Here is a 19207-nt window from a genome sequence, read left to right as displayed (position 1 = left end):
GAAGATGGTAAAAGGAAAGAACCAGCAAAAACAAGATTGTAAATGAAAAGAGACTGTAATAATAATCAAATATGGTAAAACAAAACATAGTAGATAGTAAGACAAGCCAAAAAAACTACAACAAATAAGTGGAACAAAACAAAGAAATAATAAAAACAAGATACTTAATACAAAGAGATATTAAAAACAAAAGAGATGTACAATATCTACCTGATCCAAGAGTAACACCAACTAAAATAGAAGCGATCCAAGCAGTGTCTCCTTTACTTTCTCCAAAGTACCATAGATATTCAACATAAAGAATTCCAAAAGTGTATGTAATGCCATCAGCTAAAACAGAGGGTATATCATCGTAAAAACGTGAGCTGTAGCTTGAACCAGCTTAAAATCAAACACAAGGGTGTAAGAAATTAACAGCGTGACGGTACCACTTATAAGTACCAGTTCCCTCAAATTTTCAACCAGCCCTAAAAAGAACTAAGGTCAATCTTTTTAAGCTAGCTTATTTTAAGTACCAAGGACATCAAAATCAAAACTGTTTTGCACTCTGGATCCTTCATAAGTGTTTTCATATCTGAAAACCGCGAAGTCCAAATATTTGTTTGTGGTTGCTTCAAAATTAAGAAGTTTCTAGGACACTGTCACATTTTTGTCATTGTTGCCACGTCGAAAGGTGAAAATAAACAAGCAAGACTAATTGGTTAAATGTGATAAGCCTTTTTGACTGTAAAATATAAAAGATTAAGAGCTGGTCCTTCTTGAAGTCAACAACACCTTCAAAAGGAAACTACACCTTTGTCTGTCTGGTGCCATGTGTATTTAGCCTTTTTGGCAGATTTTTCATCCACATTTTCTTTTCTGAATTTGACACCCACTACAACAAGAACTGCACATTTGCATTTGCAGTTCTTTTTATTAAAAATTAAAATCACGATTTTTCCTAATTTTTAAGATATACTGGTTGTGTGAGTTTCTATATAACAAATTCGCTTAAATTTTGAACTAGTTTCCGAAGAACTTCGGTCCTAAAATTAAAACCATTTAAAACAAGTATCATAAAAACTATTATACTGGAAACGACCGTTTTGTTTTGTATAGAAAATGACCTTACCGGGTCTGTTCTTTAGCTGAAATCAGAACAAATATAATCATTTGAAATCATTTTTTTTTATTTTACACAGATTGAAGAATATTTGCCTGAAAATGCACTTTTTCTGATTTTAAATCTTATTAAGATAATATTCCAAATTAGACCTATAAAAAATCCAATAATTTAAAATCAATGATAAAAGACACATTCCAGACCACATATATATATATATATATATATATATATATATATATATATATATATATATATATATATATATATATATATATATATATATATATATATATATATATATATATATATATATATATATATATATATATATATTTATATATATATATATATATATATATATATATATATATATATATATATATATATATATATATATATATATATATATATATATATTCTTTGTAGTCATGAACAAGTCTGCAAAAAGGTCTTAAATAACTGATTTTAAATGATTGGATTGGTTTTGATCAGTTTGATTTCAGATATTTTTAAACCAGAAGTTTATTTTCAGGTAAATGCATTTCAATCTTGGTAAAAAAAAAAAATTTAAATACTGATCTCAAATGATTTGATTGGTTTCAAATTTTATGTCAGAAAAACAACTGAGAAGGTTGTTCCCAATAACGTGAAGACGAAAGGTTAGTTTCCAATATAATGGCTTTAATGACATTGGTTTTAATGAACGGACTGAGGTTCTTCGAATACTGGTTCAATATAAACGAATTGTTTAATTGTAAACTTACGCAAGAAAATACTACCTTAAAAATTGGGGAAAATTTCAATTTTTAAATTTTTTTTCAATTTTTTAATCCAGATGCAGAACTCCAGATGCAGTCGTGAGTATTTCTTTATAGCGGGCGCGAAGTTAGAAAAGGAAATGTGAGCAAAAAATCGGCAAAATAATAAGCTAAAAACACATGATACCGAATAGGCAAATAAGGTGTAGCTCTCTCCTCTGAAGGTGTAATTAACTTTCAAAATCAACATTTTGTTAGTGTTTGAGTTTTTACAGTCAAAACGCCTTGTCACATTTAACTAGTCTTGCATGTGTATTGTCACGGTTCAACGTGGCAACACTGATAAAAATGTGGCAAAGTCTTAGAAACTTCTTAATTTTGAAACAACCACAAGAAACCTTTAAGGAAATCGGGATTTTCAGGTATGAACAGACCTATGATGAGTGCAAAACAGTTTTTATTATGATCTTCTTAGTACTTTAAAACAGCTAGCTCGAACTGATTGAGCTTTGTTCTCTTGAGGACTGGTGGAAAATTTCAGTGAACTGGAACTGGTAAGTGGCAGCGGTATACTGTTAATGTTTTACACCATTGCATTTTATTTTATGTTAGTTCAAGTGTTAGCATTCGTTAGCGATATACCCTCTGTTGCAGCTGGTGGCATTATAAATACGTTCAAAAATTTTAATGTCTAAATACATATGGTATTTAGGAGAAAATAAATGAAACACTGCTTAGATTGCTTCTAATTTAGCTGCTGTTACTCTCGGATTAGATAGTTTTTGTATATCTGTTTTGTTTTTACTACTTATTTGTTTTTAGTATCTCTTTGTTTTCACTATCTCTGCCTTCTTTGTTTTATTCCACAATCTTTTTTTTACTTTGTTTGGTTTTTTACTATCTCTACTATCTTTTGTTTTACCATCTTTGAATATTTTTACTATCTCTTTTGGTTTACTATCTTGTTTTTACTATCTCTTCCTATTTACTGTCTCCTTGTTTATCTATCTTTACTATCATTTTTTTTGGACTGTGGTGACGGTTTTATTTTATTTGGTTTGTAATCTATACGATCTTTTGTTTTACTATAGTTGTTTGTTTTACTATCTTTTTTGATTTACTATCTTGTTTTTACCAACTCCTTGTTTTTATAATCTCTTTGTTTTTTACAATCTTTACTATCATTCTTCATCGCTTTACTTTACTATCTTGTTTGTCTTACTTTGTTTGGTTTGTTTTACTGTCACTACTATGTTCTCTTTTTACTCTCATTGCATACTTTTTACGGTTTATTTTGATTTACTATATTGCTTTTCCTAAATTTTGGACGAAGTGAATCCAATAAAAGCATTTGCTGTTTATATGTTTATAGACTAGAATGCTAAGTTCTGCTACGTAGTACAAGCTACATTTTCTAGCCGAAAAAATAAATAAGTAACCGAATTAAAGACGCTTCTTGACTACTAAGGTCCCTGCGTTGGTCCTGCAGTGCGTTGTTACAGCAGGATTCGATCTCTGGGGTCCCGTATTAACAAACTAAGGTCAAACCCACTGCACCACCACAGTACCTTTCTCTTTCGAGAGCGACGCCTTCTTATATTTTGACCCAATGTGAATGTGGGAAACTTATGACAGTAGAAACTAAGACTAGGGTCAAAACCGAAAATCACCAACGCCATTTAGCGTATGGCGGCTTTGTTTGACCCAAAGTTGTGGCACATTTGTTTTTTCGGCTACTTTAAATATTGAGAGGGTAAAGAAAGCAGAATTTTCTGTCCAGTAGGCCTTTAAGCTTAAAGTCACTTAGCCTGCCAGGATCTCTTCAAGCTAGCCTAAACTTATTTTGTTCCAATTGGATCTGGACTTTATTCCTGAAAAAAAAAGACTAGTTAATTATCACTTAAAGCCAAATTTCAGCTTCAATCCTATTGTATTGGAGATAAAGCTTATCCAATACCCAATATTCTTTAAAATTGTTTAGTGAAGTCAACAGTTGCTGCACTGTAAATGGCCTACTGCTACTACTACCACCAACTCACTGGAGCACCAAGCCACCTGGGGCCAACAGAGCTACGCACGCTCCTGCTCTATACTAATCTATGCAAAGCCATTCTGTTTAGACATAGCTACTACTATTACTACTACTAACAACTCACCGCAACACCAAGCCGCCTGAGACCAACCCAGCTACGCACGCTCCTCTTCCATCCCAATCTATTCAGAGCCTCCCTTTTTACACCGTCCCAAGAAGTTTCAATTTCCTTTAAATCCTTACTTACTACCTTCTTCCACCGCACTCGGGGACAGACTACTTTTCGTTGGGCCCTAGATGGTTGGCCGAAAAGGATGATCTTAGGCAATCTGTCATCCTTCATCCGGAGAACCTACCTTAGCCATTTCAACCTTTCTCACATTTTAGCCGTAGAAAGCGTATAGCCACACTTTTCGTACAGCTTACTGTTTGAAATACGGCCATATCTACTGTTGAATCCTGCCACATCTACTGGGAAAAGACCTTAACCTGCATCACGAGGCTGGACCAGGCTCTGTTAACACAACCATTTTTCTTGCCTCGTCTCAGCCCCAGTGCCATTATGCTTCTTAGGGAACTACAAACACATCGTGCTAAATCATTGCATTATCTCCTATTCTTCCTGAACCTCCTTCTAAATGATACTATTGTAGCTGTTATAGCGTCGACAGCAGAGGGGCCGTCGCACTGGCCCCTCTTTCCAGCCCAGATATTACTCAGATCTTAACTTTAAAAGAGAAGTTAATCAGTACGTTAACGCATATTTCAAACTTCTTGTCCATTTACAAAAGAAGCAGCCCCCTTCCCTCTAATTCGGAAGTCTACATTTTTAAGCGAAGATACGCGGTCCACAAAACAAGTGTTGCCATCTTTAAATACTATCCAGTGGCAGCTCCTCACAGGCAAGAAAAAGATTTTCAATTTTGGTCAAAAACAAAACCCTAGTTTATGTACCTACAGATAATTCTGATTCCAATCTGGTGAACAACCATCACTTTTAGCGCCGTCATAAAAGCACATTATCAATGAATCCAAATAATATTTATGAATGAAGTCAAGGATTACAACCAATAACGAATTCAGAAAATCCAAGCCACAGCAAGTGACATAAATCTTAGTTCATATAGCAGTATTGGGTCAGATAAAGTCTCCAAACGCTTTCCACACTTATAATTTTTTCATGTTCTTTGGTTCAGAACCACAGTATGAATATTATAACAGTGGCGAAAATTTGGTTCAAAATGGGACACATCATAGCGCGCTGACTGGGAAGTTACCAGTAAATCAGAGCAATATCTTCAGTTGCTACTTTGCATTCAATCAAATCATAGCGTATGTATCATTTGTCTTTGCGCGTACGCGAAGGCGGAGTGAAGAGAGGCCTCGACTGATATGTCTCCAAAATCTTTAATTGAGAGCATAGGGCTTTGCGCTACTGTCATAATACTTATACTGCGGTTCACAACATATGAAGGCGTAACTCTGGCAAGAGAATATAGCGTGTACAGAGTAGCAAAACGTAGCGCTATAATCTATCAAACAGCAAACACCTTTATTGGATTCACTTCGTCCAAAACTAAGAAAAAACAAGACAGTAAACCGAAAAAGAAAGTAAAAAACAGACAAAGATAGTATAAAGTTAAAGATAGCCGAGACAGCAAAACACACCAAACAAAGTACCACAAACAAGAGAGTAAAATAAAACGATGATAGTAGAGATTGTAAAAAAACAAAGACAAAGTAAAAACAAGATAGTAAATCAATAGAGAGAGTAAGACAAACATAGATAGTGAAACGGAAGACAGTAGAGATCGTAATATAGACCAAATAAAATAAAACAAACAAGACAGCCAAATAAAGCAAAGATAGTAGAAACGGTAAAAAACAAGGAGATGGTAAATGAAAGAAAAAGTAAAAACAAGATAGTAAGTAAAGAAGATAGTAATAATAATCAAAGATGGTAAAAAAGAGATAGTATGACAGACCAAACAAATTACAAGAAATAAGATGGTTGAATAAAACAAGGATAGCAGAGATAGTAAAAATCAAAAAAATAGTAGACAAAAGATTTACAGTATGTACCTGATCCAAGAGTAACACCAACTAAAATAGAAGCGATCCAAGCAGTGTCTCCTTTACTTTCTCCGAAGTACCATAGATATTCAACATAAAGAATTCCAAACGTATATGTAATGCCATCGGCTAAAACAGAGGATATACCATTACAACAACGTATGCTACAACTTTAACTAGCATATAATCAGATACAATGGTGATGAACAGTGTACCAGTACCACTTCACAGTATTCAAATTTTTTCGCTCAAGTTTTGGACCAGTCCTCAAAGAGCGAAGGTCATTTATATAAGGCTAGCTGTTTTAGAGTACCAAGGACATCAAATTAAAAACTTTTTTTGCACCCTGGGCACATTTTACGTCTAATATACCTGAAAACCCTGAATTTTTAAATTTTCCTTTGATTAATTTAAAACTATGAAGTTTTAAATTATCCAGGTCATTATATGGTCGTTATCCAGGGTCGTTATATGGTCGTGTATCCAGGTCGTTATATGTGCATACCTGCAATATCTCAGGAACTGCTAAAGGTATTAAATCAGAACTTTCAGGGATTGTTGAACTGAATCAAAATACACATACTCATCAAGGTTGTCAAAAAGGCATATCTGCAATACCACAGTAAGGACTAAGGGTGTAAATTCACTACTTAAGAGACCTAGCTTGAAATTTGAGAGAATAAAGGTCGGGGAGATCAAATAGATTTTAAATTTTGACTTGGCGGGACCAAGACGAGTTTATCAAGGGCAAAAATGATAGAAAAAGATGTGGTGGTATTAATTTTTAGTGTGAAATATTCATTTTTAATGTTGATATGCTTAAAGTTTCAGGCTATGAAGACCTCTCAATTAAATTGTTAGAACCAAGGGAACCTCAACCACAAACAAATCTGGCTTCATTGATGTCCTATTTTCAGTTTTGGTTAATAAACAACAAATCCTAAACCTTCTTTAATAAATTAGCTCGAAATGCACTTGTTTAACAAAAATAAGGAGATGATTTGATTTAAATGATTCCATTAGTTTTGATTGGTTTGATTTCAAATATTATTCAAATCAAATTTAAAATCGGAAAATGTGCATTTTCTGGGCAATATCTTTCGATCTTGGAAAAATAATATTTAAAAATATTGATTTCAAATCATTTAATTGTTTTTGGTTTAAAATTTTACTCAAATAACTGACGTGGGAAGGTCGTTTCCAATACAGTTAAAACGATGTGGTCTATTCCATTATAATGATTTTTATGACATTGGTTTTAAATGGTTCTAATGATGATGGTTTTAAGAATTGGACCGAAGTTCTTCGGAGTCTGGTTAAAAATTTATGCGAATTAGTTAATTGGATACTTACGGAACAAAATTTATCTTAAAAATTAGGAAAAATAACAAATTCAGTTTTTAATCAAAAGAACTCCAATTGCAGTTACGCTATTTTTGTTGTAGCCCGGACAAAATTTTGAAAAGGGAATATGGACGAAAAACCATAAAAAAAGCAGCCAAAAACATGGCAGCAAACAGCCGAAGAAAGTAAAGTTTTTGTTTGAAGGTTTAGTTGGCATTAAGAATCAACAGTTTGCTAATGTTTTTTTACAGTCGAAAAGCCATGTCACATTTAACTGATTAGTTTTGCTTATTTAACTTTCACAGTTCAATGTGGCAACACTGAAAAAAATGTGGCACTGCCATAAAAACTTCATAGTCGTAAATTAATCAAAAGAAAAATTTAAAAATTCATGCTTTTCAGGTATGACTAGACCTAAAGTTCAAAATCCACAATCAAAACAATGTCTTTACATTTAGTTCAGTATCCCGGTCAAGATCTCCTGGAAGTTTAAACTTGCTCCTAAAGTATTGCAGATATGCCCTTTTAACAACCTGGATGCATATGGTGTGTTCTGATTTTGTTCACCATAACCCTCAGCATCCTTTTATAGTTTAAACTTGAGACTGCAAGCCACTCCTGAGAAATTGTAGATGCGCCTTTTCGACAACTAGGACGCATATAGTGTCTTCTGCGGTAGTTCAACGTCCCCCTTAACTTTCCCTGAGTTTTAGTTTAATACCATTAGCTTTTCCTGAGGCATTCTGACAATCATGCTGTTGATACAACAGTGTTTTTTGATTTAATTTAATACTCCTCTGGACATTCCCTGAAAGTTTCAAATTGATACACTTTGCCGTTCTTCACATATTGCAAACACGCCCTTTTGACGACCTGCATATACATAGCGTCTTTTAATTTTGTTCAGCACCCCCTTACCATTCCTAAAAGTTTAAATTTTATACCTTTATTCGTTCCGGGAATGTCGCAGATACGCCCTATAGACAACCAGGAAGCACAGAGTGCGTTTTAATTTAGTTCAATTTGGCCTGGAAGCCTCAATTTAGCCTTTCCTCATATATTGCAGGCACGCTATTTTGACAACAAGGATGCACATAGTGTCTCTTATTTTAGTTAACATACCCCTCAACAAGCCAAGAAAGTTTCAACTATACACTAAGCCGTTCGTGATATTGTCGTTTTGACAACCTGAGTACATTTGAAGTCTTATGATTTAGTTCAGCATCCCCACAACATGCCCCGAACGCCTCAATGTAATGCCATTGGCCGTTCCTGAGATATTGCGAATACGACCTTTTGACAACCTTGGTGAAAATAGTGTCTTTTGACTTAGTTTTACATCCCCTACAACACTCCCTGCAAGTTTCAACTTCATACCCTTAGCCGTTCCTGATCTATTGCAGATACACTCTCTTGACATCCTGGATACGCATAGTGTCTTTTGAGTAGTTCAACCTATTTCGCTTTCAACATGCCCTGAACGTTTCAATTTACTACCCTCATCCTTCCCTGTGATATTATAAACCCTTTTGACAACCTGAATGCGCAAAATACCTATTTGAAGACCTAGGACTCCACCCTTCCAAAAAATGATACTTAAATGAAAACAATGGGCAACTTGCATAACTTAGAGCCCGTGCCCCACGGGCTATGGGGGGTCATATCATCCCGGGAAGCGTAGTTATTGGACTTCTCGACTATTATGAACATAGTGGTTCTCTCAAAACTTTTAATCGGATATGTTTGGGGATTGATGAAGGAGGGAGGGGGGTTAGAGGTAGGCATCTAAAAAAGACGTGGGTGGGGGCTGGTTGCCCTACAATCTCTTTTGACTTAAAAAGGGCACTACCACTTTCGATTTCCAAAGAAATGAGCACCTTCCAAATATTCTGCGAGAACTCCTTCCATACGACGTGGTCGAGAGAGAAAAAATATTGAAGCTATATTACCATTTGCTTAGGTAGGACAACTACGCTGCCTATGATGGTATCGAACCTGCCCTACAGAGAGATCTTAGCCTCATAAACAAGAAAAACTGTAAAAGACACATATTGGTTCTAATGAGAGGAACACGCAGATAGCTTTTTGGGAAAACTCTCCACGTTCCAGGTCCATTTATGTTCTCACTGGGACAACAACTAATTACTTTGTCACCACTCCTTTTAGCGGATGTCACACTACATAAGAAATTGTCTATACTAAATAACCATCATAATCATCGTCTTAGATCATCACAGTTATCATAAGCAAACTGTTCAAAAATTAAAATATGGAACGGTGATAGAGATTCAAGTCCGGATCAAGCTTAAAAAATTATAAATTTATTTTAAAAATTTTATTCATAGCTCATAAATTTATTTTCAAAATTATTTGAAAAATTATTTGAAAAAATTATTTTCAAAATTATTTGAAAAAATTATAAATTTATTTTCAAAATTTTAGTCATAGCTCATCCAGAAAATCTATTTTGTTGCTGCTATGTTGAACTTCAACAAAACTTCCATTAAACTTACCTAACGTAAAATCATAAGTAGATTTATTATTAGTTTTATAACATAATGTAAATTATAACATGTTTACTTCATGCCTTATATGTTATAGTACTTTGAATAAAAACTTGCATACCGTATACGAAATGTTCAGTAATGTTTTATAAAACTTAAACCTTGGATTCAGGAACGTCTATTGGGAAGAGGGCAGGGGGCGTATTTGCCTCCCCCCTTAAATTTTGAAAATATTTTTTTGGTATTTTCATTGAAAATTTGAAGAAAAAAATTCCCCCTCAGCTTTTGGCTTAAGAAAAATACATTTTGCCACCATCCCCTTCATTTTATGAATTGATACCCCTGCTTGGGGTTATACACAAAACAAAAATAAAATATAATTAAATACAAAAAATATATAAATAGCCGATAGACTATATATACACACACAAATAAAAAATAAAATAATTTTCCAAAATATAAATATATACAATATTTTTATACGTTATAAATATTTTGCTTTTGTGTTATTATTTTTTATTATTCACTTACTAATATTTCATTAGTTTGCTATTAGTTAGTATCTATATGTGCTTTATCGGTTCTCCGTGTACCTGACGTCTAAGCTATTTCGTGTTGTTTGACTAATTCAAAATTTTGCACACAAGCTGATATCTAGTAAAAATACATGGAAAGAATACAGAAAACACAATTAACCGTAAAACTGGCCTTTTAACTAAATCCAACCTAAAATGGAAATCCCTGACGTATATTTCTATAGCTCATTAAAAGACGCAAATGTTGATCTTCAACAAATTTATTCGTTGGCATATTTCCAATGGATTAAAGGCGAAACCTACGAGAATTAAAAACTCTACAAAACTATTTAGAAAGTTCTGTGCAAAACTGAAACACAAAAACGACAACTGATCATTTTTCAGGCAAAAAATTGATACTTACGTGTTATAGCGACCATACCAAAGAAGTGAATTTAGATTAATCCTAATGAAATATACCAAAATATGATGAGAATAGAATAGGCTACTTTAGTAACAAAATTATGGACAATACAACAGTGTTATGGAAAGCAGACCGTGCTGCCCAGAACACATTATATTAAATACCTAATCCCCTCTATATATTAAATACTTAACTGAAATGTACCTGCATAGTACTTTATCTCACTCAGGCTTAGCTGAATATCTCTGAGTGGACACAGAAAACCGGTTTCATTACAGATAAAGAAAAAAGTGTGGTCGCTATAACACGTAAGTACCAAAAAGTAAATTAATGAATGGTGCGATAATCCTGTTAAGAACAAGGAAAAGATAAAATCAAAGGGGGGATAACACGGGGCTTGAAATCCACTTCTAACTGTACAATTAGAAAACTAACAATAATTTCAATGCACGTAAAGAGTGACGTTAGAACGACAATAAGTTGTTGAATGGATAAGGGGGATGGCGCCCTCAACCTTCCGCTCTATACGGCAAAGTTCGACTCTTTCCTGAAAGTATTTTAGAATGCAATAGATATGAAGTTATTAGTAACATATGCTTTACTTAATCGATTACTTTTTCGGAACATCTAACTGAACATTTTGACGATTAAAGCAAATACAACTAAGCGAGCCTTATTCTTGATTAACTTAAAAAAACAAGTTTTTTTTAACTGAAAGTAAGGAGCGACATTAAAACTTAAAACGAACAGAAATTATTTCGTATATGAAAGGGGCTGTCCCCTCATCAACGCCTCGCTCTTTACGCTAAAGTTTTTTATTGTTTTAAAAAATAAAGTCGTGAGACAGAGTCAAACTTTAGCTAAAGAGCGAGGCCTTGAGGAGGGGACAGCCCCTTTCATATAACGGAATAATTTCTGTTCGTTTTAAGTTTTAATGTCGCTCCTGACTTTCAGTTAAGAAAAACGTGTTTTTTTAGTTAATTTCTGAACGTTTTTGAACTAGTGCAGCTTTGATTTTGGCTCACTGTACATGAATAATTAAAAAGAAATTCGTATATTAATTCTCTTTTTTTGGCTAATTGGCTTTCTTGAAATTTTGTTCTGACGTAACTAACGAATTAACTTACGTAACGAATTTCTATATTCGTATGTTTTAATTACGTATATTTGGGAGTTCGCCTCTCTAATCAATGCCTCGCTATTTAAGCTAAAGTTCGAATTTTTTTCGAATCACAAACCCCTGGATCACACAGGTTGGTTATTCAGAATAGATAGTTGTTTTGAAAGTACTAAATAAAACTTTAGCGTAAAGGGTGGGGCATTGACTAGGGGGCGAACCCCCTCATATACGTAATAATTTCTGTTCGTTTTATGTTTTAATGTTGCTTCTTACTTTCAGTTGAAAAAAACTTGTTTTTTTGTTTAATTTCTGATCGTTTTTTAAATAATGCTGGGATATCTGGCACCTCCTTCATATAAATGTCCCTTCCCCCAAGGAAATATCCTCCATGGAAAGATCCTCCCCCGTAGCCCCTACTCTGACCCCGACCCCTACTAGAAAAAAATCCCTCCTGAAAACGCCTGTATACTTCCCAATAACCAATACTATATGTAAACAGTAGTTACCTTGTATACAGTTTCAATTACACATGAAAATATACATTGAAATTGCTGTTGATTTGAACGGTACATGAAAATATACATTGGAATTGCGCAAGAAAAACCCATGCCTGAGACATTAAACTCACGCGTGAACATTTTAAAATTTGGCACACTATAATGCATGTTATGAAACTAAAGTCGAGGTTTTTTAAACTTGGCAAGGTATAATGTAGTCAAGCATGCTTTGAGAGTTTGGTCCTAATAATAATTTAAGCAAACAGGTTTTTTTCTGTTTTTGTTGTCAATTGCACAATGAATGTACGTCATGAGATCACGTGTACATTCTTAAAAAAAACTGGTATGATATAAAGTAGTCAAACATGTTTTGGGAGCACGCATGAAATTATGTAACTCTAACATCCGTTTTTTATTCGTCCTTGAAAAACTGTATAAAATGTTCATACACTACAATTCGATTTTCATTATGTTTTAACATATTGATCATAATACACTGCATATTTTTAACTTTGAAAACAATGGATTCGTCAATTGTCAATGTGAGTACAGCTTATTAAATTTTTTAATTTATTTCCAGATAAAAAGCATTTACCAGTAAATTCGAATTTCAGGGGGACTTAGCCCCCCTCCCCCCACCCCCAACAATAAAAAACCCATACAGTAGTATACTCGTAAGAAAACGCAAAGTACGCTTTTTTCCTCTATGTAAACAAAAACCACCCCCACCCAGCTCTGTAGAAAAAGTTATTTAGTTCAAAAAAAAATGCCCTTTTTTCCCGTTATCAAAAATATTTTTCTGATATAAATATAATCTTCTGTGTTAAAAGAAATGGACACTTTCGGAGAACAGGCTTCGCATGCTCATTTGATCACAGAGATTAAAACCATATGTGTTTATAATTACAGAAAAGGGTCCTTTTTGGAACCAAAATTTCAAACGTGTTGTATCTGAAAACAAAAGCTTGGTGATTAAGACGGGCTTTGTCTAATTATAGCCGGAAACTTGATAGGGGGCAAGATCAAAAAAGGGGTAATTAGTGATTGGATAATTTTTTAACGTGAAATCTCTGAATAATATTTTCGGAGAAATTATTTAAAAGGTATAGTTTATTTATTCTAAAGATAATCACATAGGCCTCAACAGCAAATCATTTTAATACTTTTCCACAGGGGGATTTCCACTAGGTATGTTAAGATTCAAGCTAAATCTTGTAGGCTACCTTTTAAAATAGCTTTACGGGAGGGGGGGGGGAGATACACACTACACTCTGCTCATAAATTTGACATCGTGTCTGAGCTTTTTCTGAAAGACTTTAGACTACTGTAATTATTTAAAAGGTATTGTTTATTTATTCTAAAGATACTGACTTAGGCCTCAACGGCAAATCATTTTAATACTTTTCCACAGGGGGATTTCCACTAGGTATGTTAAGATTCAAGCTAATTCTTGTAGGCTACCTTTTAAAATAGCTTTACGGGGTTTGAGGGTGTCGTCTTATTCTGTGTGTTTATTTTTTTTGTTTACTTGGTGGTCATTCAAAAAGCGAGGATTTTTGTTAAATAAGTAATTCTTGTACCTTTTAAAATAGCTTTACGGGGTTTTAGAGACTCTGAAAAAAACTTAAACCGTGGCCCGCCCCCCCCCCCCGCGATCAGAAATTAAATTATAAGAAAAATTTTCTGCAACTGAAATTAAGGAGCAGAGTCACAACTTAACAACGGACATAATAGATGGGTCGCTTATAAAATATTTACTATGCATTAACTTAAATATTATCAGTCAATTGCTATTGGTTTTAAAATAGTGTGTGTCTATCAAAAATCGAAGGAAAATCTATAAAAAGCCGATAGGAATGAGAGTGTATTTAGGGAGGACTTATCCTTAGAAGAGGGGGAGGGTATTTTTACGTAAAAACCACTTCAACCGTGCCCAGCCCCCCGCGATCAGAAATTAAATTATAAAAATGACGTAGATAATTTCGGAAACCACACTGCCTTTCCATGACGATAAATAAAAGTTCAAATAGGGATAAAATCCTTTTAATAGACAGTGATTGATAGAAATTCACAAAAATACTAGATATTTCGGTCACATATACAGTGACCGTCATCAGTTTTACTACTGATGACGGTCACTGTATATGTGACCGAAATATCTAGTATTTTTGTGAATTTCTATCAATCACTGTCTATTAAAAGGATTTTATCCCTATTTGAACTTTTATTTAAATTATAAAAAAAATTCTTCAACTGAAAGTAAGGAGCAACATCAAAACTTAAAAACGGACAGAAAATAGAGGCTGTTTCCAAAAGATTTAGGATTCATTAACTTTAGTGTTGCCAGTATGGGTTTGAGAAAATTGTCTGATTATAGAAAAATGAAGAAACACCTTCCAACAGTCGACAGGAATGGGGTTGTCTTGAGGCAAGATGTTTTTGAAATCTCCCATCTCTCCAAACTAAAAAATTTACTTTAAAAGCTTGTCTTTTTAAATATTTGTAAAGTGCTATGACATAGAGTGCTACTAACACCAGAAAAAACTTTAGAGGGAAATTTATCTGTAACAGAGGGATTATTATTTCCTTGCTAAATTTTTCTTCTTTTTTAAGGATGTGGAGGTGGATTCATACAATTACCCTCCCTCCGAAAAGAGACCGAGATGGGGTGATATCACATCGATGCAAGCTGCAAGACCATCAATCATCAGATATGCTAGCTCCATTACAAGTTCTCTGGACCAGCTAGGAGCCTCTCAAGCCAGTGTCAGCTCTGCACAAACCTCTATGCAACCTGGCAGAAAATTCAAGAGAGAATGGATAGATTCTCATAATGCATCAGCTTCATCTAGTCAAGATCGGGGGGTCACCCCCTATCAAGCATTGCCGGGCTCGTCACGAGCAATGCAAGGCGAGTATGATGTGGCCCCTACAGCTCTCGACATGCAAGATGCAAATTTAAATGTGAGTTTTCAAATATTATTTCTCGCTAATGATTCTTTTTCCCAAGTCAATTTGAAGGAGTGGGTGAGCGGTACATGCGCCGCTTATTTTTCTATATACCCGATAATTCATGGATATAGCATAATGAATATTGCAAATTTAATAACGGCGTAATGATTGTTGTATGTTTGTGTGTGTGAGCGGTTCATGCGCCGCTTATTTTTCTGTATACCCGATAATTCATGGAGATAGTATAATGAATATTGCAAATTCAATAACGTCGTAATGATTGTTGTATGTGTGTGTGTGTGTGTGTGTGTATGTGTGAGCGGTGCATGCGCCGCTTATTTTTCTGTCTACCCGATAATTCATGGAGATAGTATAATGAATATTGCAAATTCAATAACAATGTAATGATTTTCACTATTTTATTGTGTGTTTGTGTCTATGTTACTAACAAAATTTGTAATTTATTATGCATTTGTTCTGTAAATAATGTTTTAAGCAAAACGTATTTAGTTTAAATAATTCTAGGAGGAATTGAGTTTTATGGGTGGTATGAAAAAAAAAACTAACATAATTTTTCAACGTTATGAAATAAAGCATATTTCACGTAGCAAATAGAAACTTTTTTCTACTTATTAAGGATATAGCAGCGCCATTGGGGGGTAACACAGCAACTGTTACTGAACAAATTATATTAACGTTCATGGAGTTCAGAGATGAACCTACGTTAGTTCTAGATAATATGGAGTGGCATAGGGGTTTTCTTAATGATGTTTTTGGGGATATGGCTAGCCTAGACGACTTAGCTTGTGATATTGACATGCTTGAGGATCCGGAGTGGGCAGATAGATTTATGCGTGAGCATTTAGGAGATGTTACTAGTGCGACTGAACCGGGTCCTCATAAAGAAACGACAACACAGATCAAGATCCGTTGGCTCAATCAAAGGTCCCCAGACATCTGGAAATGTGTGCTTTCAGGATTACTGTACCTCAAGATATATCCGGACAACGTTATTGAACAGACTGCGGATGGTACTATTATTGACGAGTATATGTCGCCCCCCACATTTCCGTTTAGTGTCAGATCTAATAGAAATAGTAGTAGTAGTAATACAACAACAACACCCGAATCTCCTATTCCAGATTTTTCTCTCTCCAACTCTGCCTAGCGCCACAAAACGGCTTACTGTACCAAATTTAGTGATCCCTTCAATTCTATAGTATAGGGGGATGTAATAACAGATCCCTTAGCCATTATACATTTATATACTAATAAGATTTGAGCCCTTCTTGAACAACAGATGCGTGCGTGGGGAGTGGTTAAAAGCATCAATAGCACTAAAAATATTTTTTTTAAATGAAAATGCGGTTGAGATGTATTCGAAATACTTGCACACAGAGATTTTGGAAATTCACCCCCATTTATCAAATTATGGGTAGTTTTTTATAATTTTGTCTAATAGGTTAAAAATTAATTTGGAAAATTAACACGAGGGGGGTAGTTTGTATTTTATTTTATTTATTGAATTTTTAAATGTTAACATTTGTATGTTTAAAAAGGATTTTATTGTAATAGAGTGGCATGGGGGGCGGGCTATAGTTTTAAAATATAATTCAGATTTAGAGGGGTGTAGGGGGATACAAGGAATCTGTTTCGATACGAGGATACGAGGTGTTTCAAGTATGCATTTTTAATTGCCGCATACAGACCTCTTCAAATAGATGCATCTAGGAAAAAGTTGGATGAAATGGCAGTGTGTGTGTGTGTGTGTGTGTGTGTGTGGTGTTTGTGTGGTGTGGTGTGTGTGTGTGTGTGGTGTGTGTGTGTGTGTGTGTGTGTGTGTGTGTTTGTGTGTGTGTGTGTGTGTGTGTGTGTGTGTGTGTGTGTGTGTGTGTGTGTGTGTGTGTGTGTGTGTGTGTGTGTGTGTGTGTGTGTGTGTGTGTGTGTGTGTGTGTGTGTGTGTGTGTGTGTGTGTGTGTGTGTGTGTGTGTGTGTGTGTGTGTGTGTGTGTGTGTGTGTGTGTGTGTGTGTGTGTGTGTGTGTGTGTGTGTGTGTGTGTGTGTGTGTGTGTGTGTGTGTGTGTGTGTGTGTGTGTGTGTGTGTGTGTGTGTGTGTGTGTGTGTGTGTGTGTGTGTGTGTGTGTGTGTGTGTGTGTGTGTGTGTGTGTGTGTGTGTGTGTGTGTGTGTGTGTGTGTGTGTGTGTGTGTGTGTGTGTGTGTGTGTGTGTGTGTGTGTGTGTGTGTGTGTGTGTGTGTGTGTGTGTGTGTGTGTGTGTGTGTGTGTGTGTGTGTGTGTGTGTGTGTGTGTGTGTGTGTGTGTGTGTGTGTGTGTGTGTGTGTGTGTGTGTGTGTGTGTGTGTGTGTGTGTGTGTGTGTGTGTGTGTGTGTGTGTGTGTGTGTGTGTGTGTGTGTGTGTGTGTGTGTGTGTGTGTGTGTGTGTGTGTGTGTGTGTGTGTGTGTGTGTGTGTGTGTGTGTGTGTGTGTGTGTGTGTGTGTGTGTGTGTGTGTGTGTGTGTGTGTGTGTGTGTGTGTGTGTGTGTGTGTGTGTGTGTGTGTGTGTGTGTGTGTGTGTGTGTGTGTGTGTGTGTGTGTGTGTGTGTGTGTGTGTGTGTGTGTGTGTGTGTGTGTGTGTGTGTGTGTGTGTGTGTGTGTGTGTGTGTGTGTGTGTGTGTGTGTGTGTGTGTGTGTGTGTGTGTGTGTGTGTGTGTGTGTGTGTGTGTGTGTGTGTGTGTGTGTGTGTGTGTGTGTGTGTGTGTGTGTGTGTGTGTGTGTGTGTGTGTGTGTGTGTGTGTGTGTGTGTGTGTGTGTGTGTGTGTGTGTGTGTGTGTGTGTGTGTGTGTGTGTGTGTGTGTGTGTGTGTGTGTGTGTGTGTGTGTGTGTGTGTGTGTGTGTGTGTGTGTGTGTGTGTGTGTGTGTTTGTGTGTGTGTGTGTGTGTGTGTGTGTGTGTGTGTGTGTGTGTGTGTGTGTGTGCAAGGCAGATCAATTTCCAGTATTTAATGCTCCCGGTCCGGGCCCGCACAGCGGGCCCCCCGCTTCCCGGCCCGCGACGCTTCCCGGCCCGCGGCGCTTCCCGGCCCGCCGCAGCGGGCCTCCGGCCGCCCCCGGGGGGTGGGGGGGATCCCATACCAAATGCTGTAAATAGAAGCAATATTATTTCAAGTGCTTTATTCTAATAAATGTTGTATTTTTTCTATAAATAAATAAACAAAAAAAAAGTGCATTTATTTAAGTGTTTTTTTTTCTCTGTGCCTATGTAAATGTTGTATTTTTTATTATAAATAAATTAAAAAAAAGTGTATTTTTTCATGTTTAATGTGCTTTCATGTTCAATGTAATATTTTTTTTAAAGTATTGTTACTTTTTTTATCCATATAAAAAAAGAAAATATCATTCTTTATTCGTCTTTTTCTTCTTGAACGGAGTAGTAATAGGGGAATTATTTAGACATTAGACAGCCATAGTCTACAGTTAGTTTTCTTGGGGAAGTGCTGAAGAAAACATGTATCAATTTAAAACACCATTCAGATCGTTTCTGTGTGGGCCGTCAATGACAGGCAAAACACCACACTTAATTAAAATAATTAAAAATTGCGACGAAATTTTTGTGGAAAAGCCGAACAAAAACTACTATTCTTACAGTAATTGGCACGAGTCATACGATAAAATAAAAGCAATTGCCACGACGGTATTGGTGCAGATACAATTCATACAGGGACTTGATGTTTTCACCATTATTGAAGCAAACTCTTGGCTGATTATTGACGATCTGACTGAATCTATTGAACAATGGTCCCAGGAAATGCTACAACTGTTCACTGTTCACTCTCATCATGAAAAGATTTCCGTTACTCTGGTTCTACAGAATCTCTTTCATCAGAGCAAG

At 35.4% G+C, this 19207-nt stretch overlaps 1 protein-coding gene across 3 annotated transcripts in view; it reads right to left on the bottom strand.

The window, feature by feature from the left end:
- The window catches only part of Mct1 (Monocarboxylate transporter 1), a 354171-nt gene that overhangs the window by 100258 nt on the left and 234706 nt on the right, over positions 1 to 19207 (bottom strand). For all 3 annotated transcript variants that reach the window (XR_016142215.1, XM_089094249.1, XM_089094248.1), the window contains exon 3: positions 5978 to 6097. Coding sequence is in view for 2 of the 3 variants with exons in the window: in XM_089094249.1 (XP_088950375.1) it covers positions 5978 to 6097 (120 nt within the window). In the remaining variant the exon portion in view is untranslated. The remainder of the gene's footprint in view (positions 1 to 5977; positions 6098 to 19207) is intronic.

The sequence above is a fragment of the Artemia sp. Qi Xiang Cuo genome, chromosome 9 (assembly GCF_049724085.1).
Source record: "Artemia sp. Qi Xiang Cuo chromosome 9, ASM4972408v1, whole genome shotgun sequence".
Classification (NCBI taxonomy): Eukaryota; Metazoa; Arthropoda; class Branchiopoda; order Anostraca; family Artemiidae; genus Artemia; species Artemia sp. Qi Xiang Cuo.
The sequence above is the reverse complement of the archived record's forward strand: the minus strand, read 5'-3'. Positions and strand labels throughout refer to the sequence as shown.